Source organism: Portunus trituberculatus, chromosome 27 (assembly GCF_017591435.1).
Source record: "Portunus trituberculatus isolate SZX2019 chromosome 27, ASM1759143v1, whole genome shotgun sequence".
NCBI classification, from domain to species: Eukaryota; Metazoa; Arthropoda; class Malacostraca; order Decapoda; family Portunidae; genus Portunus; species Portunus trituberculatus.
Window position 1 is genome coordinate 17179902 of NC_059281.1, and position 27500 is coordinate 17207401.

At 40.7% G+C, this 27500-nt stretch overlaps 1 protein-coding gene across 5 annotated transcripts in view; it reads right to left on the reverse strand.

Annotated features, from left to right (window-relative positions):
* The window catches only part of LOC123509945 (pleckstrin homology domain-containing family G member 5-like), a 491065-nt gene that overhangs the window by 401973 nt on the left and 61592 nt on the right, over positions 1–27500 (reverse strand). For 3 of the 5 annotated variants that reach the window (XM_045264604.1, XM_045264602.1, XM_045264603.1), the window contains one exon: positions 22741–22926. In XM_045264604.1, coding sequence (XP_045120539.1) covers positions 22741–22926 — 186 coding nt within the window. Of the gene's footprint in view, positions 1–1506; positions 1585–22740; positions 22927–27500 lie in introns of those variants that run through there. The other 2 variants (XM_045264600.1, XM_045264599.1) reach the window with 1 other exon arrangement.

The following is a 27500-nucleotide window of genomic DNA, read 5'->3' on the forward strand; positions in this document are numbered from 1 at the left end:
TACCATCACCATCATCGTTGTCATCATTATTACGACTACTGTTATCATCAACGTCATCACCAATACTATCATTTCCATCACCATCTCCATCCCCAAAGTTACAAAATACAAGGAATAAAAATGAAAAAAAAAAAAAACATTAAAACAAATGCATCATAATACTTACAAATAACCAATCACACTGAATGTTTTCATCGTTTAAAAGTGGACACTGTTTTTCAAAGCACATAATCTTTCCGGTTATCTTTTTTCACTTTTACACACACACACACACACACACACACACACACACACACACACACACACACACACACAACATAAGGTAAGAGCACGTACATGCCTTCACCTCACCAATAAAAAAGCATAATAAAGGTAAAAGCCAGTGTCATAAAATAGGTCACTAGTAACGGTAAGAAACACATTATTGAAATGGTAAGTGACACTGCTGAAGGAGAGGAAGCGATGAACAAAACGACAAAAAAATAAATAAATAAATGAAGCTGTATTTACTATTGTCGCTACTTGTTCTGGTATTACTACTTACTCTACTACTACTACTACTACTACTACTACTACTACTATCCCTACTTCTACGACTACTGCTGTTGTTGCTGCTGCTGCTGCTGTTGATACTAATGTTATTGTTACTGTTGTTCCTAAACCTGCTGCCGCTGCTACAAGTTTTAATGTAAGTTTTATGACACCTGGTGCTGTAACCCCGCGATAAAGAAACTGGAAAGCAGAGATTTTATCGCGGCAGCACTAAAAAGATACATATTAAATGTTTGCGTGTGTGTGTGTGTGTGTGTGTGTGTGTGTGTGTGTGTGTGTGTGTGTGTGTGTGTGTGTGTGTGTGTGTGTGTGTGTGTGTGTGTGTGTGTGTGTGTTTAGCTATGAAAAAAATACCGGTTTAAATGGAAACTGACCAATTAAGGACAGCCTTTCATCGACAGTGGGCAGCCGCTCGTCGCGTCACCTGGGCACTCTGGCCCTGTGTAAGGCCTGGCACGCTGTGAGTCAATGGTTGACATTTGATTTAATAAGGGAGATAACATTTACAGTGACTTTGCTAACCCCTATGTGTGTGTGTGTGTGTGTGTGTGTGTGTGTGTGTGTGTGTGTGTACGTGTGTGTGTATTCATTATTTATCAATTCCTTTCCTCAACAACATGCAGCGGATGAGTAAACTATCACAGAGCTAATACTTTTCCTTCACATTTCTCTGGAATGATTTTTCGATTTGACATTATGTATAAAGCCTTCAAACCATTATATTGGTTACACACGCACACACACACACACACACACACACACACACACACACACACACATACACACACACACACACACACACACAGGAACTTCTGTCGTCGCACAACCATGAGTTCTTCGCATCAACAGTTTCCATCACGAGCTCACCACGCCCACAAAAAGGTCCTTCCCACCGTGGGCGTGGTGCTGCAGCGCCAAGCACCCACAACCACACACCACAAACACACCACACACCTAACACCAATTCACGGAAGAGCGGCGATAACGAACGAAATACTTCCTCCTTGCGCACCACAAGGGACACTGACACTGCCTGCCGAACTTTCCTGTCAGAGCCACAGGTGCCTCCGTTGTCGTACCGCGCTGCCGGCACCTCTAGTGGACCTCTCTCTCTCTCTCTCTCTCTCTCTCTCTCTCTTTAAACGCATCACCGCATCTTTACAACCACGCCGTGACTTCAAGTTTAAGTAGAATCGGTCTTGTGGATTAATAGGAATGCATAGGCAGATTCCCAGCAAGGAGAAGGAAGGGCAAGGAAGATGAAGGAAGGCATGGCGTGTTGGAGGAAGCAAGGGAAGAAAGTCAGGGAAGAAAAGGTAGATTTATATAAACAGGGAGCTATAGGGATGAAGGAAGAAGAGAAGGTAAGTTGAAGAAAAGAAAAGAAGAGGGGAAAAAACAGAAAGGAAGGTTTAATAGAATAATATCCTGAGAGTATAGAAAAAAGAAGCAAAGGAGATATGAATAAGAGGTACTCACAAAAGACGGTATATTGAAGGAAGGAAAGAAGAAACTGGGGAGGGAAAGAGAGAGAGAGAGAGAGAGAGAGAGAGAGAGAGAGAGAGAGAGAGAGAGAGAGAGAGAGAGAGAGAGAGAGAATAAAGAAAAAGACTAAGTAAACCCATGAAAACAGAAAAAAATAGTAAAGAAAAATAATAAAAAGAAACAAATAAGGAAAAAAAAACAAAATAGCAAAATTAAAGAGATGTAAACGCAAAAAAAAACACAAAAGAAAACGCAGAAGAGGAAAGAAGAAGCAGCAACGGAGATAGAAGGAAGAAGGAGGGACGAAAGGGAGAGAAATAAAGTACGTATGGAGGGGAACGTTCGTCTGGCAGCGGCAACATTGTGACACCAGGATGACGGAACTCTGACGAACTTTTAATGCTAGAGTACCAGAAGGGTGGAGTGATGGGGATTGGGGAGTGAGGGAGAGGGAAGGGATGGGTGACTGGAGTAGGGCGGTTGGAGGTAAGAAGATAGGGCTGGAATAGGGAGAGTAAGTAAGGAAGAAGGGTCTAGAATAGGGGAAAAAGAGCAAGAAAGGACGAAGAAGGAGGAAAGGAAGCAAAGAAAACAGAGTGAGAGAGAGAGAGAGAGGGAGAGAGAGGTAAGACTAAAACAGGGAAAAAGAGCAAGAAAAGAGGAAAAGGGAGGAAAGAATAGAGTAAGAGAGAGAGAGAGAGAGAGAGAGAGAGAGAGAGAGAAGTAAATGACAGTAACAGCTAGGAGGAAAGAGTAAGAGACGATGTGTTTGGAGGAAAAGCGAGGAAGGAAAGGAGGAAAATGACAGTAAATGCTGGTGTGGGAGGGTAAAGAAGAGAGAGTTAGAGGAGAGATAGAAGAGGAAAACAGAAAGAAGTGACAGCAGGAGAGAAAGATGAAAGAGAATTAGGAAAGAAAGAAAGAGAAACAGGATGAGAGAATGAAAAAAAAGAGAACTGAAAGGAAATGGAGCACAAATACTCGTCCCATGTCAAATCAATGGAAATATATTAATAAATGAAAATGCATCTGATCCTACAGCCTTAATTTAATACTAGATACGAGGAAAAAAAATAAAAGCTTGACTTTGATAAATAATTAAATAGAAAATATAAAAATGAATGTTCCCTAATTTTTTATTCACTCCCATGACCTTTCTGTTATTCATGGGTGACCGCAACAGAAGCTCAACAGGAATATGTTTGTCTGCAATGCACTGTACAATTTGTTATACAGTTATAGAGCATGTTATGGATTTCTACTTTCTTTTTTCTTTTTTATTTTTCGTTAAGCATTTTTAATTATGTATTTCATCACCATATGACTATTTTCATGTTGGTGTATATCTTTTACATCTTTCTACGTATTTACTTTCTCTCCTTGTCTGTCTCTGTTTTCATCTGCATTATTTATTATGTGCTTTCTAATTCCCACTACCTTTCTTTGCCTGTCTGGACGAAAGTGAAGGAGAAAATATAAGAAATGGAAGAGCAGAACAATTAAGCAAGAACTAAATTTAAGAAAATAGCACAGATAAGAACCATTATGAAAGTAAAAAGAAGAGGGGAAAAAAAAGGGACCAGCAGGGAGGCGGAGGAGAGGGTGCACCTGAGAAGGAGAAAGTGAAGCAGTGAGAGTGAAGGAGGAGCAGTGGGTGGGAGAAAATGTAGGACTCACTATCACCGATCAAATGTCACAATTAACTAAGGAAGATCTGTGGGTGTGTGTGTGTGTGTGTGTGTGTGTGTGTGTGTGTGTGTGTGTGTGTGTGCCAGACGTTGATCTGCTGTAGTCTCTGACGAGCTCAGAGCTCATTATTTCCGATCTTCGGATAGGCCTGAGACCAGGCACACACCACACACCGGGACAACAAGGTCACAACTCCTCGATTTACATCCCGTACGTACTCACTGCTAGGTGAACAGCACCTACACGTGAAAGGAGACACACCCAAATATCTCCACCCGGCCGGGAAATCGAACCCCGGTCCTCTGGCTTGTGAAGCCAGCGCTCTAACCACTGAGCTACCATGTGTGTGTGTGTGTGTGTGTGTGTGTGTGTGTGTGTGTGTGTGTGTGTGTGTGTGTGTGTGTGTGTGTGTTGCATATACTGAATATTTAATAAAGTAATCTCTCTCTCTCTCTCTCTCTCTCTCTCTCTCTCTCTCTCTCTCTCTCTCTCTCTCTCTCTCTCTCTCTGCTAGTCATCTTCCGTCACTACGAGCGTCGCATCTCGCTTGTCATTGGCTAATTCAATAGTGACGTCACACACTCCTGAATAACCCTGACCGATGACGTAACATTCACCTCCTCCTCCTGATTGGCTCATTACCGCTAGCTTTCCCACCATTCACTAAGAGGTTAATCGTACTGAAATTGCCGCTCGAGGTCGCTGGAGGCATGCTTTCCAAGACGTAAGTAGCTGGTGACCATGACCGATCGAGGTAATGCTTGGATAATTGAATGAAATAATTTTATCGGCTGGGAATTAGTGGCTCATGATCCGACAGAGACATAAAAGCAGCAGTGGTGGTGGTGGTGGTGGTGGTGGTGTCTCCAGCATCCTTGTTCCCGTTCGTGTCTCCGGTAATCTCGATGACGAAAATAGTCAGGTGGGAAAACTTACTGGTAATTATCGGAGAAATGTGTATAGGTTACCCTCATCAATAGGACTTGTTGCTGCTTTTTTTTTCTTTATTTTTACTACACTTCTACAACAACAACAACAACAACAACAACAACAACAACAACAACAACTACTACTACTACTACTACTACTACTACTACTACTACTACTACTACTACTACTACTACTACTACTACTACTACTACTACTACTACTACTGCTGTTGCTGCTGCTGTTGTTACTGCTAATGTTAATGCTGTTAAAATCAAGCAGAGGTGAAAGACAACGTTACAGGTATGCCATATCATATTATCTGCTTTCTCTATACTTAAGTTTCTCCATGCATATGACAATGAAGTGAAAGCCCTTGCGACTGAAAAATACGAGGAGGAGGAGGAGGAGGAGGAGGAGGAGGAGGAGGAAGATCAGCAGCAGCAGGTGGAGGGAAGAAACAAGGAAGGAAGGGAAACTGAGGAGGAGAAAAGCGTATGCATTCCTGTGAATGACCTTGAGAAGCGAACCAAAAGTGACAGATGCACAGCAAGTGGCGAGGGAAGGATGGAGGAACGGATGGGTGGTGGGAGGGTCTGGTGGAGATAAGGGGGAGGAAAGGGAGTAGGAGAACGAGAAGGACGAGAAGGAGGACGAAAAAAAGGAAATAAAACAGGAAGAGGAATATAAAACAAGAGGAGGATAAAGTAAAGATAGACTTATAGATAAAAGAAAAATGCGTGACAAGAAGTTAAATAGAAAAGTTAAATAGAAAGATAAATAGTATAGCGTGAGAGAATGTTCCTGCTACAGTAAGCGAGCTCAGTTGATAACACAGACAAGAATAACACTATGCTTCATAACATGCAACGTAATCTAATACTAATAAGACAAAAAGGAGAAGCTTATGAGGGAAGTAATAGCGGAGATACAGTAACTGGGTTTTTCGTGGTTCACAAACAAAACAGCAAGGAGTAAGCAGATAAGCAGGTTTAATTAATGTATGAAAGACGTACTTCGAAATGCAATCTATGTGAACCCAACATACCATAAGACAACGAAATTTACCATAAAGTCTTTAAGAACTACTAAAAAAAAACTACTTTTCTCGACCATTCAGTCTGCAATACAGGCAAAACTTAACACCATACAAACTAAACGCAGCACAACGCAACATAAAATAATCCCGGAAAAAAAGAGCTACTGAGGTGGACTGTGTGTGTACTTAACTCACTCGAGAATAAAAGGAAACTCACTGTCTGGCTACGCACTGACTCACCCATCAGCTAATGCAGCATGACGCGGGAGGAACAGCAGCGTGAGTCTTTACTTTCTGCTTATTTTACTTTCCTTGACTTCCACGCCACGAGAGAAGAAGCCAAGAGGGAGGAAACTGTTTGAAGGGGAAAGTAAAGAAAAATGAAGAGAAAAGATATGTTAATTAGATTTATTTTCCTTCCATTGCACGAGGAAAGAGGCCAAAGAAGAAAACTTTACGAAGAGGGAGAGTAAAAGTATATGAAATAAGTGTATACTACTGTCGTAATTTTTCTCTTTACGAATATGGGGAAAACATAAAAGAAAAGAGGAAAAGGTCAATTTTGCTTTCTCCTCTCTTATTTTCCTTCACTTCTACTGCTGAAAAATAGCCAGGAAAATGAAGAGTGGAAAAAACATAGAAAAGGAAAGTTAAGTCATGGAAATTGCTTTTAAATAAATGGATGTTCTGGTTTAGGTCAATCTCTTTTCCTTTCTTTCCTTTTACGTATCTTGGGAAATAAAGAGAAGAGGGAAAGAATGAAAGGAGATCCAACGTTCAGATAAGAGAAGGTGGTTGGCTGAGGCTTTGTCTTAACACCACGGGCCCCACCACTACCAACACCACCACCACCACCACCAACAACAACACCATTTTCTTACCACCGCTATCACTATAACTACTACAAGTACAAAACAACACGTATCTTATATATTCTCTCTCTCTCTCTCTCTCTCTCTCTCTCTCTCTCTGGATTAGGCTTAATTAAACACTCCAACTTCACTTCATCTTAAATATGATGAAAAATCTTTAATGGGGCGATACAAAAGCGTGTATTCTTTAACATTAATGAGGATCTTATAATGATTTAGGCTGAAAAAAAACAATGACACTTTGTTAATATTTCAAAGCGATACGTGTTGAGTCAATGAGTGAATTGTTTATTTGAGCGTGAATTTTCATAATAAGAATGAATAGATGGGAAGAATGTGTGTATAGCCATAACATATTTCAAAAAAGTACTAAACACGCTATAAAAGAGGAAATATGATCCCTCGCACGATTAATTCTAAAACGCTGCACGAAAAAGAAAGAAAGAAAATTTGTACCGTATTTATTAACTAGAGATAGACACTCACACATACACACACACACACACACACACACACACACACACACACACACACAGAGAGAGAGAGAGAGAGAGAGAGAGAGAGAGAGAGAGAGAGAGAGAAAGCCAACGTGTGTGTATCCTTTAGTTACTTGAATAAAAATGAGAGAAAAAACAAACAATAACACAGCTCTCCTTTAAATCAAAAGAGCATGTCACCTCTCTATATAAAAAATGGAAGAAAAAACTGTGAACGAGAATTCCCTTTCGCGCTTTGGATTAAAAAAAAAAAAAAAAAAGAGAGCGACGCAAAAAAAAAAAAAAAAAAAGAGGTGCGAGGATGCGTGTATTTCTCTCGTTATTGCGTCGTCTGTTGTGTTGCCCTAATTCCCTTCAGCTCGTAAATCAGCGGGGTGAGCAGCGCTGGGACCTCCATCAGGCTCTGACAGGGACGTAAATAGTGGGACAAGCTGCTAATGAGTGAGAGAGAATCATTATCTGCAGACTACAGGTACTACTTTTGTTGTCAGTAGCACACTTGTCTGTTTTTGTGTCTACGTGTTTGCTTGGGTTATTTATCTGTGTCTCTGGTTACACTTCACATCCTCAGGTCTTTTAGTCAGTTCTAGATAGAAAAGCTTCATTGCAACACACTCACACTCACGTCCACAGGTATCTAATTACATCCATCGTTTCTCTATGCCGTCAAACTCACGTTCTGGGAAACAATCTGGAAACTATAAACTTTTCCTTCCACTAAATCTCGTCTTAATTTTTTCTTCTGAATGAAAGAAATCTCACCGGAGGATCACTCGTTATAATGTTTTGTTCACTGCTTTTCCTCTCCACAAACCTTGACGGCACCTAGTACTTTTTTTGCGTCTCACTAGGAATAATCAATCTGTTTTGAGAAATTGCATATAAGTCATGCGTTCGCTTAATACAACTACAGCGTTTATTTCCATCGTTTGCGGTGATCGAGAAATTATATAACCAGGCATGAATTCTACCCCAACGTTTGTCAAGTGATTACTGATCGGCCAGGACAGGTAAAGCAGCATGACGGGATGTTCTTTGCACTCTTTGACAATGTCCAGACTCCACACAGACGTTCCTTATTCGTAGATATAACAAACAATACGATAAGTGAAGATAAAGATCCCAAGAACCTATTTTCTTTTGTTTTTTTTATAAGCATTGCTAACTGAAAGTGGAATACACACAATAGATTCTGCTGAAAAGAGAGGAAATAAATGATGTAGAACCGTATGTGCTATAGTAACGAAAAATCAAGCTTACGGTGGGGAAAAAAGGTTACTATTATCTATTTCATATTGCCTTCACCACCTGAAAACGGCAGGTACTCACAGTAAATTCACTTATAAAAAAACTCTGGTACTAATAGAATGTGCGTACGTGCGCCGCTGTAACTCGAGGAAACTCACTTAAAAACTAGTAAAGACGGATATTCCGATACGTAATCCACTTGAAAAAGAGGAAGGTACAAAAGTTATAAAACTCCAAAAGGTTATGGTAGAGATTCAAATTTGGCTTCATATTTTCTTCTCAAGAGTCACTGTGGAATATGAAAGAAGAGAAAACGGCAATAGACTCATCGACCAAAAAGAGGAAGTTTGTGGCAAGTTGCACTGTCTAATTTATGGAGATAAACTTAGGATAGTAAACACAAGCATCCCTAAGTGTAGTTAATAAGGTTTTTGTTGTCATACGTTCCAAAATACTTAGCTCACCTACTTTTAACTGAATTATTGAAATCTGAAGTCTTTTCCATAGTGTCTTTATATTGCTATTCTTAGAGAGACAAAGACTCAAACGCATTGCCTCAGAAACTGCTATTTTTCATTATTTTTTTATTATCTTATTTTTTTCTATATCAAAGAATGTTAACAGAGTGTAGCCAGCGTTTCATTGACTTCACGCTTCTTTAAAATACAAGATAGTGCATTACATTCTGTTCTTGAGATAGACAAAGGTACGTATAAGCCAAAACCTCACCAAATTTCTATCGCTTCATATCACAGAGAGAATTTTTAGTGATTTCTGACAGCAAGCTTTCCTGTACAGTATTAGATAAACATTACTATGGCCACCTTCATCTAATTACTCCTCCCTTCATTCATCCATCTATTTCACGATCAATTTATTAAGTATCTATTAATCTAATTACCTCGCTAATTTCCGCCAATCTGCCTACTTAACCTTTCTCCTTCCACACTCTCCTAGACTTCTTCTGCGTCTTATTCCTTTTCCTCTCCCATAGACTTTCCTTTCCTCTCACTCCCTCTCCTCACACTCCAGCCTAGAACCTCCCCATCGTCTCCTTTTTTTCCCTTAATTATTGGGGTAAAGTAATTACGGAAGCTAATAACTAAAAGTAATTATCAACTGCCACAAAGTTTCAATTCTTACCGGAAAGGAAACGGCGGATCCGAGGAGGAGAAAGAGAAGGAAGAAGAGGAGGAGGAAGAGGAGAAGGAGTAGGAAAAGGATAAGGAGGAGGAGGAGGAGGAGGAGGAGGAGGAGGAGGAGGAAGAGGAGGGAAATTAATTGGTGGTAAAAGAGAAACAAACGGAACAGAAACACAGGAAAGACAATGATGAAGTTACGAAACTGGGATATGATGAAATATTATTTAATAATTTATTATTGCTCGAAGCCCAACAAGAGAGAGAGAGAGAGAGAGAGAAGAGAGAGTCGAGCATAGACGAACACAGCAGAGAATGTAAGGCTCCTCGTTCTATCGTAAACAATAACAACAACAACGCTTTTGACTTCTGGTTTTCCTTTCAGAAGCAGCGTTGTGAGAATATATCTTCCCCTCTTTCCTTGCATTTGTGTCCTTGGACGTGATCCATTCCACAGAAAAAAAAAACGTAGAATAAACTATCAAGCAAGAAGGATACTCCCAAAATAACCCTAGATGACTTCCAAGAACAAAACAATACGAGGCAAAACCTGCATGATACTACAAAATAACTGTAACAAATGCTTTTTACTTTTGCACAGAGTTTCCCTGAAAAAAAAAATGAAGGTTTCACACGTAAGATAGAGAACGACGAGGAAAAAGATGAGGGAAAAGAGTAAAATTGAAATATATCAGGACACCCTTCATATATTCTAAAACCCAAAAGAAAGAAAATGACACGGCTGTGCTCACCGTCTATCAAAAAATATTATTATAAACGAATGGTGGATGGGGAAAAAAGCTTGTGAAGGACGGAGGCGTGGCGGGTGAGGACTGGTTTGCTAGGCAGGGAAAATTCCAAGAGAGAAGCAGGATAGAAATTGAGAGGGAGAGAGGGAGAAGTATTTGCCAAAGGGAGAAATGAAGGGAGGAGTGTATTTAGAGAGCCAAGGTACGAGAAATATGAGAGAGAGAGAGAGAGAGAGAGAGAGAGAGAGAGAGAGAGAGAGAGAGAGAGAGAGAGAGAGAGAGAGAGAGAGAGAGAGAGAGAGAGAGAGAGAGAGAGATTAATAGACAAATATATGAGTAAGAAATTATAAAAAAAAAGAATAAATAAAATCGAAACCAGAACAATAATATCAATAAAAATCTATGCACACGAAAACAAACAAAAAAGAAGATACAAAAGTGGATAATGGGATGGGAGAGAAGGAGGAGGAGAAGGAGGAGGAGGAGGAGGAGGAGGAGAAGGAGGAGGAGGAGGAGGAGGAGGAGGAGGAGGAGGAGGAGGAGGAGGAGGAGGAGGAGGAGGTAGAGGGAAGCAAGGGAAGATAGCGAAGGTCGGGGATTTAGCTGGAGGAAAAAGGAAGGGCGTGAAAGTTAAAAACGGGAGCCTGGATTTGTGTGTGTGTGTGTGTGTGTTGAAAAGTGACACACACAGGCACACACACACACACACACACACACACACACACACACACACACACACACACACACACACACACACACACACACACACACACATACACAAACACACCACAATTGCAGCATCGGCCTCGCAATCCTTCACGGTGACTGAACATTTTGTAGGACCAGTTGGGAGGAATCCGGCGGTTCCTTCCTGTCCAAACCCTGGCCATGCACACGTACACGTACACATGGACAGGTGTGCTAAGTACGTACGCACACATACACACATATACACACACATACACACAAAAAACCTTCACATACACACCCCTTCCCTTACCTTCAACAACCCCACAATCACGCCAAACAGACACACACCCCAGCAACGCCCACACTTCCCTCCCGCCCTCTGCGACTCTTTATAAAGCAAAGCCTGGAACTCTTCATTCGAACGATGATTTTTGTTCCCCATCTTGGTCTTTATTTTTAGAGGCATCAAAGTATTTACGGAATTTTATCATCTTTCCGGTTGTTTTCTTTAATTACTGGATGTTTTCTGTATCTATTATCAGATGAAAGGATCCAAAGTGTCTAGTTCCGCAGCAATGTTTCAGTTGAGCAAAATCACAGCCATCCTATATACCGTTATGGAAAATAAAACCTGAATTAAGCGCACTTTGCAGAGTCACCAAACTGTTCGTTAATGGAGCAAACGCATCAGAACTAAGAGCATATACATAAGCCACATCCTCTCATCACTAATAGGAATGCGCTATGAATTTAACAACCTTTTAAAATGACAAACAACATCGCCGCTAGAGAGGCAAGCAATCAAGGCCTTGAATATAACATTGCAATTCAGATAACCTTGCATTTCTGTTTAACTTTTCTATCTGATTTCTGAAAGCGGCATTACTTGCGTGTTAAAACTCCGCTTCAAACGGTAAGAGAACACACCTGTTGCCTGGAAGGTAAGCAATAAAGAGCCACTTAAGTCTTCTTCAAGTCTAGCTCATCTGCACGTCTCCACTACATTTTTTTCCCACCACAGCGAGAAAGAATCACCTGCAGGCATTCAATCTGCTATGTCGTTCCGAGTCGCAAATATTCCATAACCCCAAGGTCCTCGGCCCACTCATTCACCGCGTCATCCTCTCCCTCTTTCTCATCTCTACCTTATCTATCCACTCTCTCATTCTTCACCTCGTCGTCTTCTTCGTACCCTACCTCTCCTCTCCCAGACCTCATCACTTCACTGATGTTTGGGAATTGATTTGCCTTGCCCTCTCGCTGCTCCAATCTCCTGTTGCCTGATGTCCTTTTCCTTCCAGGCTCAACGTTCCAAATCTTACACTCACACATATCGACTCCCATTGCCACTCCAGCCCCAACCGTAAGAGTTAAAAACAACGCAATTCTGTTTTTTTTTTTTTTTAACTAAACACGTGTTTTTGTACTGAAAAAAACTTAAAATATGCAAAGAAATATAAACAAAGTAAGAATTAGATTTCAAGTGTTCTTGATGCCTCTCCTAAAAGTTGTATACTCTAAGATGTTCTTTTAGGTGTGTGTGTGTGTGTGTGTGTGTGTGTGTGTGTGTGTGTGTGTGTGTGTGTGTGTGTGTGTGTGTGTGTGTGTGTGTGTGTGTGTGTGTGTGTGTGTGTGTGTGTGTGTGTGTTTTGACTGGACCACTTTCAGCAGGTTGCAGTGAGAGCTACTGTGACACTCAAGGATATTTTCATGACTCTAGTGATAATTTAACGAGAGTTTGTACCACTATTAGAAGAAACATCATGTGCTCCCTACCAATCGTTGCGTGAGCTTTGAGAAGCTCTTTTGAGAACCAGCAACATTTACAAATACGAGCTAATGAGCGAAGGCAAGTGATCTGTGGGTCGAGGTCGGTAAGCAGCGTCCAGCATGCACCACCGCATGTATTGAGCCACCTCTAACTTCGCCGCCAGCCACACACTCAGTCTTCATGAGGGGAAGCGTCGGGATGCTCAGAATAGCTACATCTAAACAACAATCACCGTTGCGTTGCAGCCAAGCACTCACTCACGCCAGACCACAACAACGCAACCACTCTCGATGATATTTCACACGACCACCGCAGCAAATCGACCATTACCTTGAGTTAACATGACTAACACGATTCGACCATTACCTCATCAACAATAACATTACACTTCGTTGTGCTGATTGGATGTGTAATGATGTTGTAAAATTCATAACAGCAACATTCTCTCTCTAAACTGAACGCTGAGTTTTACCTTTAATATTTCTGGTAAATCCTAATCGCCCTGAGAATCGAGTCAGGGAAAACGTGTGCAGGGATGGACATGCTGACCCTGGGCAAGACTGGCGCCGCTGCCCGTCCCACAGTGAGGTGTGAGTCTGTCTGTGTGGCGTATAAAACAGAAAACTCACACCAATAACAACAAAGATTCCGTTACCCATAGAAAGAGGAAGTTCTCTGAGGCGAAACTATTCTCACGTATCACCGTTCATTGGGAAATGGGTTTAGTTTCTACACGTGAAAGTCGGCAACACCATAATAGGTACCTAAATAAAAGCAACATTCAATAGCAACAAACACTTCAGATTCATACCAGACAGTTCTATCGATGTACGTTACACAATCTTACCGCGAAGTGAAATTTTCCCCAGTAAATTCATCAACACGGCCTCGCAACATCAGACACAGCTTTCATAAAATAAATCCTATCATAAGAAATCCACAAATTACGATATAAAAATAATTATCGATGATTCCAATAAAAAAAAACTGACATTCTTTCATCGACAAGGGCGACAACACCAGACTAATGGAACACCATGACAAACGACACGCGAGAGACAAAAACCAAAACAAAACACTATCATCCATCCTCGTCATCGGAAACAAGTTCACATACACACACACACACACACACACACACACACACACACACACACACACACACACACACACACTTGGGTAAGCCACCACCAGTTCAAGATACGAGATGCGCGGGGTTGTGTTTACCTGGCAGTGGCTCATCACCGCCGCTCTGCATACACTCTTCTCGCCAGTGACGCGATGCTCACCAAGGTCAGGCTAATTATGGTCTGCGGAATACTGACCTTGCGACTAATAACCCGGAGAAACCTGCCAACAATTCGGCTATCCCACACATCACTAAATATGTTTCCTGAAGGCGATTCACACTTAAATTGTTTATAATGGGGCTTTCTAGTTTAACGTTTAGAGCGTTTTAGATCATTCAATATTTGCATAGAAACAAAAAGAAAATCTATAAAGAATTTCAACTTAAAAAATAGAAAACGATTCAAGTATAGAAACTGATAAGTGATAACGAAAAAAAATTATATTTTGCAAAATTTGATATCTCGCAATAGGAAAAGGTTAATAATATCTGCGTATTCTGTCCCAGCAATGCGTATTACACCTAAGGCCACCTTCATAAATTAGGGTACTTTTCACCAACAAACTAGGAGGTGTTTGAATCGTTTTGTTGCCTGCAAGACCCTCAAGACAGTGGCGGAAGTTCCGGGTCAAGCTAACACTCCTTCCCGCCTCTCTGCCCCTGATTCCCTCCGCCCCAAGGGACACATACAACGCCTCGCAGCCCTAACGTGCCGCGGCATCAGATGGGACGAAACTTACTGCCTCATTACATGCCTCTTCTCCTTTCGGCCATTACTCTGTCTAGTCCCTGAGGGAAAGTGGACGCCCAGCTGCTGCCACGGGCTGCGCTTGATCTATTAGACATGGGGGGCCACAATACATTCCAGCGTCAAGTCATATGATATTGCGCACGAATCCTCAAACGATTCGAAAAGTAGAGTAATTAATCACATGGCACTGGTCTTTCTGAAGCATTAATAAAGATTATGGAGAGAGCAAAGATTTAGTTTGTCACTGTGTTCACGAGCCGCGTGCCTTCACTCCGCCAGCTACAGGCAGGTCTCCACTCTGCAGATGAGGCCGCGCGACACCGCTTTCTACACAATCTTACGTAACAAGTCATTGACACACTAAATTCTTACATTCTGTTCATATACATTTACATTTCATTTTCATTAGTAACTGCACACATAACCCAGCTAGCAAAAGTTTGATGCGTATCAACTTTTTATGTCGGAAAGTTTAATATAATACCGGTTCGGCTTAACAACTTACGCTAAGTTTCCGGCTATTTGCTGACGCAGCGCAATGAACCCCATCAAATTACACACACTAACGCTCGCTTAAAAAACACGCAAAATAAAAGAGAGAGATCGAACGATACATACATACACACATACTTAGGTACACATAATAATTGTCTCTCCTCACCTTTAGTGCAGATACCGAGAAAAGAATCAGTAATGAACTTTACATAAATTCATATATACATACATGATAAACACTTGCAAAATCATACTTAATGGCTGTACCTGTCGTTCACCGGCCTGCTGCAGGTAACTCAGACACACCTGCTGCCAAACACACCTGTCCGTGGCGCTTATCACTTACCTGCAAAAGGAAAAAAAATGCTGATACTAAAATCTCTATAAAGTATATATATATATATATATATATATATATATATATATATATATATATATATATATATATATATATATATATATATATATATATATATATATATATATATATATATATGCAAGCATGAAATATTACTAGATGTAAGAATTCAAACACACACACACACACACACACACACACACACACACACACACACACACACACACCGCAGGCAGCAACAGCAATTCGAGGTAAATGGAAGCAAGAGCAGAATGGCGGGTTGCAATTCAATTATCTGTGCCCTTTTGTGCCGCCACTGCCCGGCACGCTATCCCCAAGACGCAGCTACCACAAGAAAAGAAGGGAAAAGACGGTTAGTGAAGAGGAAGCACGATAGAAAACGTAAATTGTAACTTTATTTCACTTTTATAAGTAATTAAGACATCAAAAACTACGCATTTCACCAATTCATACTTTTATATTGTTATTCCTTTTATACTTTTAATAATGAAATCATCTATAACATCAAAGAAAAATGTTTAGAAAATATAAAATAAAGTAATTACTAAATAAACATGTCTTTTTTCCACGTTTTGTTAGTGTGGAAATCTCAAATTTCACGTGGTATCATCAGGTCAGTTCGTACTCATATAATTACGAAAATGAACCATCACGATGAATTTCTGATAATTAGAAAAAAAGAAAAGCAAACTTAAGTCACGTAAGTAGAACACAATAGAAAAGTGAACAGACAGGAATAGATTATAGATAAGAGATAAAACGCAGGAGCACTCAAGCAAGGGAAGCGGAAAGAGAAATACAGGTTAGCAGATACAAGAGGTTACCTTGAAGAGGCAGGCAAGCGAAGCAGAGGCAAGCAAGCCCATCAACTATAGGGAGTAAGGAGGTGGTCCCGAAAAAAAAAAAAAAGGAGGCAGGTGACCAGGTAGGCATGTGTACTTAATAAAAAAAAAAAAAAAGCAATGTACTGTACATATATGAATAACACGAAGAAATAAGTAACCTATTTCTAGTTACTGTCTTAGCGGCAATTTAACTGGTCTTTTTTTTTTACATACTCCAAACTTACTGGCTATTTTTCGCAATGAATACATAAAATCTAATATATGAACTCAATATATGCAGGACCAAACTTGTCACTAAAGAAGCAGTGAAGCACAGGCAGAAGGCACTGAACTGAAGGAAGTGTAGCAGAGTAGAACTTGAACAACATATAAACTAATGCTAAAACACTAATTAACAATATAACCTCTAAAGGTAAACATGCATAAGCATAACACTTCATTAACCTTAATAATATTTTTCTTTGCAAGTCTATTTTGTAATTTCGAAAGACAGGCTAGACAGCGAAAGGAATGATAAAAGTGGTCCAAAATCTTTAGAGCGTGTCGTCTTATCTTCGTTCTGTTAAATCGTACTGGGTTATTCAACTGAAGAGAAAATGATACCGACCATTAAGCATTACGTAATAAAGAATGCAAGAGTGAAGTCGCCAACCAAACAAAGGAAACAATCCATTTGATAAACAGGTACATATATCGTAAGAGATTAACCCATAATAGCAAGGCGGTGGATTGGAGGAAGCATACCAGGCCACCAGGTTACACTAGAGTCAACATAAAGGAACAACTAATATGTAAAAAGACGCACATTTATTGACGCGCAAGGCTATCTAAAATATAAATAAGAAGCCCACATTATTGATGAACTTAAATCAGGTTGTTTAATTTTGTTTTAAAGTTCCTTTGGTGCATTCAAAACTCACAGCCAGTCAAAGTAATATAGGAAACAGAACAATGAGAAGTTTTCAGAGCTTCCAGTGAGAGACGAGAAAGAATAGTTAGTTAATTAGTTAATATAAGCGGGCGGCACAGAGAAAAGATTAGATAAACTGAATTCTTTTATGATTATGTAGCCACTTCTGTTAATGTACCGTAACCAAGCGTGTAGCGAAATTAGTTTAAAAAATACGTGAAAAGAAAAGAAACAAGAAGCGATGTGTCCAGCAGGTGTGCACTAGATGTTACAGCGGAAAAGCAGGTGAGCAGGTGAGCAGGTGAGCAGGTGAGAGGGGCATCAGGTGTGTCATTGGGGGAGGTGAGAGCCAAACAAGGTCATACTTAGTGCCACGACAGCCAACAGCAACGCAAGGTTAATTGGGCGTTTCCCTCACAGTAATTGACTCCCATTCCCCATTACCTCCCTCCCCCGTGACTGCCTTCCTCATGCAGCCACCACCACCACCACCACCACCACCACCACCACCACCACCACCGCAACAGCAACAACAACAGTGGCAGGAGAAGCAACGGCAACAGGGAAATTACTTACGCACTTTCTAAATATATCAACAACACAACAACAACTGCTACAACAACTACTATTCCTACTACTGTTACTACTACTACTACTACTACTACTACTACAACTACTTTTTACTACTTTAACTACTTCATCTATTACTCTTTTTACTACTTTAACTACTACTACTACTACTATTACTACTTTAACTACTACTACTACTACTACTACTACTACTACTACTATTTCTACTATTACTATCACTATTACTATCTACTACTACTACTACTACTACTACTACTACAATTTCTACTATTACTATCACTACTACTACTACTACTACTACTACTACTACTACTACTACAACCACAACTTTACCATAACCACTATCACCACAGCAACAGAATATATAGTCACTCATCTCCACCACTACCATCACCACCACAATCATCATCACCACCACCACCACTACCTTCACTTTCTGCCGCAGCGACCTTCAAGTTAACTCAAATTTTATGCAATCTTCACCTCATTCTTTGAAAACATTTATTGAATACAAAAACTGTGAAAAAAATAAGAAAAGGAACACTCATAAGAAGAACAGCATAGAGAATGAGAGAAAAGGGGATGAGAGAGGGAGAGAAGGGAGAACGGGAGGGAATATCTCAATTTGTTGTTGTCACTGTGAGAAGGGGATTGGAAGAGTAATTAAAAGGAAAATAAGAAAGAAGTGAGAGGAGAGTGATGAGGCCTGAAGGGGAAGGCGCGAGAAATAGAGGTTAGAGCGAGAGAAAGGAAAAAAAAAAACAAGAGAGAGAGAGAGAGAGAGAGAGAAGGTAGGAGGGAGGAGGGAGGTTGCAGACTAGAGGGTCACGGCTACCGGCGACCCCCAAGAAGCGGGAAGAGAAAAGCAATGCCAAAGAAACAAGGAAGCCACGCAGGTGACGACCAACAAAGGAAGCAACGCGGGATGGAAAAACGATAATGAACCGCAACATTTGAATAAAAACATGTGAAAACTCGCCAAGATAACGCCAAGCCGAGAGACGCGTGACAGAGAAAAGCAGGGACGAATAACTGCCAGACAATGATATAAGAGGGGGCAGATAACGGCAGAGAGAGAGAGAGAGAGAGAGAGAGAGAGAGAGAGAGAGAGAGAGAGAGAGGGAAGGTAGTGGCAATAACATAACAAATAACACAAATAAATGAAAGTAAAGGTAAAAATCAGAAGGTGCCAGGCTCAAAAGTGGTCACCTTGCCCAGGATATAGAGAGTAACGTTGTTTCAGTTCGATCCCATCCAGTCCTTCGCCATTCATTCTCAACAAAATAGATTAGAATTCCCTTCAGCCTGTCCAGTACACGATACAATCAATTAGGAGGAGGAGGAGGAGGAGGAAGAGGAGGAGGAGGAGGAGGAGGAGGAGGAGGAGGAGGAAGAGGACGAGGAGGAGGAGGAGGAGGAGGAAAGACTAGAAAGGCTGACCAATGCCATTAGATAAATAGGTACCTCAAAGAGAGAGAGAGAGAGAGAGAGAGAGAGAGAGAGAGAGAGAGAGAGAGAGAGAGAGAGAGAGAGAGAGAGAGAGAGAGAGAGAGAGACACACACACACACACACACACACACACACACACACACACACACACACACACACACACACACACAGAGCCACAAAGAGGAAGAGGTGGGGAATACATTTCTTTAATGGATGAGAAGGAAAGCGAGAGGAGCAGGTGACAATTGAGTAAAGGTGTTAGGGAGGGGAGCGACGGAAAGCGTGTGTGTTGAGAGAGTCCCGCGGGGAAAAGAATACAACAAAGGGGGCAAGAGTCGCGTGTAGAAGGAGTCGGAGGAAAAAAAAATATAGAGACATAAAGGCATGGTAGAGAAGAAAAACTGGGGGAAAAAAGCACAAGGTGACAAGAATGAGAATCTGGGTGAAGAGGAGGAGGAAGAGAGAAGAGGAGGAGGAGGAGGAGGAGGAGGAGGAAAGATAGATAGGATACCATTATACTGACTAAAGAATAACAGAGCTGCACGGGAAGAAGAGGAGGAGTAAGAGAAGGTGGAGGAGGAGGAGGAAGAGGGGAATGAGGGAGGAGGAGAGAGTAAGATAAAGATGCTAAGAAGTGATGAAGAGAAGAACAGCGGTACGGTACATGGAGAGGAAAAGAAAGACAGGATGAAGAAGAGAAAAGAGAGAAAGGAAAAAAAAGTATAGATCGGTAAAGGAAGAAAACAAGGGTGGAGGAAGTAGGAAAAAATAAACCAGTCCCTCCAGCCTCCCTTTATGAAAAAAAAAAAAATCTCGTCAAAGGGCTTATCGTTAATCCCAGGAAAGCGGCACGGGAAAGCAGAGCGTTTACACTTCCCTTGAACCTGACGGAGAAATAAAGGCGAGGATGCGATAGTGTGTCAGAAAGTGTTTACCGTCCATCTAACTCTACGTCAGTCTATGTGTAAGTCAGTCAGTCAGATAATCAAATAATGTATCTATTTGTATACCTGCTTACGTACCTATTAACCCAGCCTTATTTATATAGGTGTCTATTTATTCATCTATCTATCTATCTATCTATCTATTTATCTGCCTATCTATGAACATAAATAAGCGTCTATCTTTTTTTATCTATCTACTCACTTATCTATCAGCACATCTATCATCTATCTATGTGTGTTTCTACCTATCAATCTTTCCTCACACTAACACACATTGCACATGCTAATGCGCAGTATGTATGTTAACAAATAGGGCGAGCTAATCAGCTACTTAATTAATACCACTACATTAAAGACAAAGCAGAAAATATATTGGATTAGAAGGATATAAATTAAAACAGAGAATGGGTAAATGAAGACTAAAACAATAGTAAAAAAAAAAAAAACAAGGACTATGTTATTTCTATGCGATTTGTGAGTGGAGAAACAAATTCAGGGAAATATGCAAATTATTGGTTGATTATTAAAACAGTAAATTATGTGATGAATAATTCCATATGCTACACTTGTGGAAGGAAATATATTAAAGCATAGATAGACAGATAGATGAAAAACAAATAGATAAATAGATAGATAGATAGATTAGACAGATACTGAAGTAGAGAAATACAAATAAATGAATAAATAGATAAAGAGATAAGTTTATATACAAATATGCTTTGCTAATCTCGACACACATGAAGCATTTACTTCATACATATTGATAAAAATAAAATCCTTAGAATACTTACTAGAAAGCCATTACATTATTAACAGTAGTGGCTCCGGGCATTACCTCAAGACATAAATATAAAAAAAAATTTCACCAATATAAAAAAGAAAATAAGAAAAACACAATAAAGAAACATTAACAACACAAACACAATGAAAAACAACAACACAAAATTCAACAACAAAACAAGAAAAAAAAAACAAAGAATCACAAACTAAGAAAAAGCAACACACACACACACACACACACACACACACACACACACACACACACACACACACACACACACACACTATACGAGGAAGCGAAAGAGTGAATCCAATAAATATAAAAACATCACAGCAAATAAATGTTTCTGCCTGAAAACAGATACGCAAAATGAACCAATGAATGCATAACTAATCACGCCACACAGGTGAGACAATGGGCAAAATTACGGTGGCCTTTGCATGGGAGAGTCGCGCGTCAGTGGGCAACGTGTGTGATGGCAACGTGTGTGATGGAACAGGGAACATACATTTGCCGGGCTATGGTGACCCTCGCCTCGCTAAAAACGCTATACTAACACACAATTAGTTGGTTATGAGTGTATGTGTGCTTTAGTAATTAAGAGAGAGAGAGAGAGAGAGAGAGAGAGAGAGAGAGAGATTGAGTGGATGAATAATTGGATTTCCAAGGCGTCACAACAGCTGGCTATACGCTCCAGTCTATAATTAGATACAGAATTAAGGAAACATGTCTACTTAGATCCTTGACTAAAGTAGTGTGAGCCAGAGAGAGAGAGAGAGAGAGAGAGAGAGAGAGAGAGAGAGAGAGAGAGAGAGAGAGAGAGAGAGAGAAATTCACTCATTCGTCAATTTATTTACCTAGAAATATTCTACATTTCATTATTTCCTTCAATAAAGTGGACATTGAGGAAAAAATATACTTTGGTGAAAGTTGCATTATACATTTGTCTACCATGAAACACATTCTCTATGAAAGTAAAAGAAATCAGTATATTGGGGGAGACTAAAGCTAGTTTTCATTCTCTCATTGGTTATGCTGTTCTCATCTATAACATTTGAACAATAAGTGACTATTGAACATTAACCATGATATAGATTCTCTGGCATCTTTAACTAAAGGTTTGGCAATCTCTAGTAAATGATGAGCGAGAAGGTTGCAGGAAAGCCAGCCTCAGTCACTCGGCTCACTGACCTACTCTGGAAAAATGTCAGAAACCACAACAACGAACAATACACAGCCCATGATAATCTTTAGCAAATCTTAACTCCTCGTGAGGCCACAATCTTCTTCTCCTTGTTGTGGTTCTTCAAAAAAAAAAAAAACATTCAAGGACTCCACGTGAAAACAAACACAACATTTAAAAAGGTGAATGGTCCCGCCAAGCTCACACCGAGGTACTTTCATTAGTCACCCGGAGATGCAAGTAAAAGCAGAAGCAGTGATAAAAGTTACAAAATGAAGTGTAAAGAACGGGTTACAAATGACCCAAAGAAGTAAGAAATAGGTCCAGAAGCTACATTAATGCAAGGTAACAATAATTAAGGAAAAAAAAAAACAGACAAACAAGTAAAGAAAAGTATATAATGAGTACGTAGAAAAGAGAGAAAACAAAAAAACAAGGGAACACCAAAGGAACACAATAACACGATAGAAATCAAACCAACAAACCAACAAACACTTTTATGCAACCATGGAAACGTAAACAACAATGACACTCGCCAACAAACACGCCCACAAACAAAGCTACACATAGACAAACAGAAAGGCGCACAAGCAATCACAAACAACCTCCCATACAAACACTTACCGTGGGAGCGAGCCCTGAGGTGAAGGTGTCTGAGGGGCGGGCTGGCGGAGGGCGGAGCGTGAGTAAAACCATTGCTGTGGGTGTGTGGGTGCTTGTGGGCGGCCCCGTGACCATTGGCGTGTGTTGAGGCGTGAGGGTTGACACACTCTCCGTGGCCAAAACTGCAGCCCAAAAGTCCCTCGTGAACTGTGGAGAGAGACGGAGTGAGTGGAGTGGAGTGAGAGAAGAGAGGGATTGAAAGAGAGGGGGAGAAAGTGAGAGAGGTCAGAGGAGAGAGAGAGGGTGAGAGAAGGTAAAGTGAGAGTGTGTAATCAACGAGAGGGAGAGGATAGAAGGAGGGAGAGGATGTAGGACAAAGGGTGAGGCAGTAAGGGAGAAGACAGAGGGATTCGCAGATAGTACTTCAGGAAAATCACGTCGTACACACACACACACACACACACACACACACACACACACACACACACACACACACACACACTGATGTATCCAGTCATAATATTAAGACGCAAAAAATTGAATGAAGTATATGCTAATATTGTTGCAATAGATAATCTTAACAATGTTCTACTACTACTACTACTACTACTACTACTACTACTACTACTACTACTACTACTACTACTACTACTTTTTCTCGCCTCATCTTTCTTTATTCCTCAACCTCCTGCTCTCCTACCCCATCATCACTACATATCACCTCCTCTCTCCTCCTCCTCCTCCTCCTCCTCCTCCTCCTCCTCCTCCTCCTCCTCCGGCTGGTGGGTCACGCCTGGAGAAGCACGTTTTCTGTTGAGGCCTGGAGGTGTGGCTGCAGGTGGAAGGGGGACGTGCCTGTTTGAGCTTCTCTTGTTATTCTATTGACTCGATTCTGTTTGCCCGACAGTACCGACCTGGCGATCTTCATTCCTCTCCCTCACCTGTACAACACCTGGGCATTGCCTCTTCCTTCTTTCCCTTCTCTTCTTTCATTCTTACGATCTAGTTTTCCTTTATCTTCTTTCTATGTGTTTATTTTTTTCTGTCTTGCTCTCTTTCTTGTTTTTTTTTCGTTTTTCTTTACATTTAGGTATATTTATCTTATTCTATTTATGCATTTCTCTCTCTCTCTCTCTCTCTCTCTCTCTCTCTCTCTCTCTCTCTCTCTCTGAATAAAGAAAATAGGCGAAATTGTTAATACAGTGTACCTTGCCTTGTTTGCACTTCTACTGGTACCTTGAGGTGTAAATTATCAAGACAACAACAACAACAACAAAAATGGTAATAAAAAAGCAAGGAAGTATCAATAATTACAGGAAACGGATGCTACTCTCTCTCTCTCTCTCTCTCTCTCTCTCTCTCTCTCTCTCTCTCTCTCTCTCTCTCTCTCTCTCTCTCTCTCTCTCTCTCTCTCTCTCTCTCTCTCTCTCTCTCTCTCTCTCTCTCTCTCGCTATCATAGTAAACTTCCTTAACTACACTCAACGGAAGAAAGTGATTTGCAAGTGTGTTTATGACTCTGAAGATACAAGAGGAGGCGGATGATGGGGGAAGAGAGAGAGAGAGAAAAGGGGGGGAGACCGGAGGAGGGGTGAGGAAAGAGATGAGAAGGAAATAAGTAAAGAGGAGAGGGAGAGAAAACTAGACTAATAACACATATGTTTGAGAGCCAAGATGAGATAGAAAGGGGGATGAGGAGGGGAAGGAGGTGAAGGGATGGGAAAAGAGAGGAAAGAGGAAAGATATTGATGAAAAGGGCAAAAAAAAAGATATATTTATCATGAAGAATTTCGATATCAAAGCCCACCAAATGAAAAAAAAAACAGACTTCTTTATTTTCATTGCTCTTTTTGTAACTGTATGATGTATCGTTTGTATTACGGTCTGATAAGCAAGTCATTATCGTGATATGCTAAGTGGAAGGTAGCGTTGGATAAATGAATACTTTTAGACAGCCACTTACAGCAATTTCACTTTTGTCACACTCTCTCTCTCTCTCTCTTCATGCCAAATTTGGTTTATTCATGAGTAATTCTCTCCCTAATAAAGATTTGAAGTTGAACATTCCCATACTGTGAGGTCGTATCTCTTACCTCGTCTCTATTTCTATTTTCTTTATCTACTTTTCTATGTCCTATTTTCCCATATTTCTATTACTTTTTTTGTTCTTTCTCTTTTATCATTTTGCTTTCTTTCTGTCTTATCTTTAAATTTAATTTCTTTATTTTCCAAAGCCCTTTTATCTTTCTTTCTCCTTCCATTTATTGATTCCAAAGCGTATCAAGTTTCCTTCTTCTTTTCTCTATCGTGTGTTCTTCTCCTTCCATACATCGGTGGTTTCCTTGTCCATACAAATATTTGAGGGTCGATGGCCTTGTGTGTGTGTGTGTGTGTGTGTGTGTGTGTGTGCAAGCCTATACGAAGAAAATGGGAAAATGAGCTATAATCGAATATATGAGTCAAGTGTGAGGCAGAAAACAGCTGTGATTAACGGAACTTAAGTAACCGGAGAGAGAGAGAGAGAGAGAGAGAGAGAGAGAGAGAGAGAGAGAGAGAGAGAGAGAGAGAGAGAACATAAATTAAGAGGTGCACGAATAGAAGAGAAAGTAAATTCATAATGTAAACAGAGAAGACAGGAAGGGAAATGATGAAAGGGATCGGACGAAGAGAAAGGAGGAAGGAAAAAGGAGCTGGAGCAGAAGATAAATGAATGACTTTGCAACACTAGACGAAATTGAGGAAGAAGGAAATGGCAAGAAAAAAAATACAAGGAAATTAAATTAAAAACGAAACTAGAGAGAGAGAGAGAGAGAGAGAGAGAGAGAGAGAGAGAGAGAGAGAGAGAGAGAGAGAGAGAGAGAGAGAATACAAAGTTGAAAGAGACAATACTATTTCTTCTCACACAAAAAAGAGAGCCAAACTTACGAACACGTTATATGAATAGACGAGAATGAAGAAAGAGTATAGAAAGAGTATTATGGCAGCAAATACTACACACATATATCACACCAAAACACACACATTGACACCCCGTAATTTATCTGAGCGGAGAGAAGGGGAAGACTGGGGAGGGGTGAAGGGAGAGAGAAGGAAAGGCAGAAGGAGGAGGAAAGGGATCGTGGGTGAATGAGGCAGGGGAAAGAGGAAGGGAAGGGGGAGGAGGATGGAAGAGGTAGGGGAGAAAAGTATGGAGAATATGAGAGAGAGAGAGAGAGAGAGAGAGAGAGAGAGAGAGAGAGAGAGAGAGAGAGAGAGAGAGAGAGAGAGAGAGAGAGGTAAATATAAATAAGAAAAAGAAGTCTGAAATTGGAGAAGAGACAATAGTAATGAGGAATAGTAGGAGGAGGAGGAGGAGGAGGAGGAGGAGGAGGAGGAGGAGGAGGAGGAGGAGGAGAAGGAAAGATGCGAACAGAGGCAGGTAAGAGTTCCAGGTAATTGTAGGTCTTGAGACACCTGTGTTCTCTGACCTACTCAACCAACTCATCTCCCGCTAACCTCCCACCCCTCCTCCTCCTCCTCCTCCTCCTCCTCCTCCTCCTCCTCCTACACTCCTCCATATGCGTATCTCTTCTCTAAGCGTTCTTACCTATCGTTTCTTCATCTTTTACGTTTCTATCTTCATTTTTCATTTCCTCCTATCTACTCTCCTCCCTGTTCGTTATCTATTGTCATCTTCCTACATCTATTTTTTGAACTCTTAATTTGTTTTACTTGCCTCTTTATCTTCATCTTTTCTTTTATTCCTTCTGTCCTTCTGTTTTCACTTGTCTTTATCCTTTTCTTTCCTGTTCATCTTTACGGTAGGAAGAAATTATAATCACTATCAGGAATTTCAGAATCGAGAACAAGTATATCAAGAATTCTACTGGAAAATTCCCTATGAGTCTAATAATTTCCTCTTTTCCTCTGAGAACTCCCAACAAATTGATCTAAACATGACCAGGACTGAACATTGTGATTACGTATGTAAATCACCTTCCTTAATTACCGCCAGGTGAAAATATACCTGTGGAGGCGTGGCGCTTTTTACCATCAAATTAGTCACGGCAACATCTGGTTTGCTCAATTCTTGTTTTTCTTTCTCCTCCTCTTCTCCTCCTCGTTCTCCACCCCTCCTCCCTCCTCCTCCTCCTCCTCCTCCTCCTCCTCCTCCTCCTCCTCCTCCTGGTCTTCCTTCTCTCTTTCCTTCCTCTTCTCCTTTCCTTCTTCTCGTCCACCCTTTTACCCCTTTCTGAACCAAAGAGAGAGAGATGATATAGAGAAGGAGGAAGAGGAGGAGGAGGAGGAGGAGGAGGAGGAGGAGGAGGAGGAGGAGGAGGAGACAACATGACCTTCCTCTCTGTGACACACTGAAGCTTCCTGTTTCTTTGCAAGTTGACTCACCCTAAATGGCTCCCGCGTGTCTGTTGGTATGTATGTGTGTGTGTGTGTGTGTGTGTGTGTGTGTGTGTGTGTGTGTGTGTGTGTGTGTGTGTGTGTGTGTGTGTGTGTGTGTGTGTGTGTGTGTGTGTGTGTCTGTGTGTTTGTGTATACATGTAGGTTTGTCTGTTCGTTTGTTCGTCTGTGTGTCGCTTCATACGTGAACCTGTCAGTCTGTTTGTCTTGTTGTCTATTACATTATTCTTATTTATGTTGTTTTTCATGTGTGTTTGGGTGTTTGTTTGCGTATACTCTATTTCTTTATTCCCAGTGTTTGTTTGTCTGTCTTACCCAAATACTACTTTCCGTTTTGTCTTTTGTTTTGTTTTCGATTTTGTTGTGTATATCGATGTATGGTAAAGCA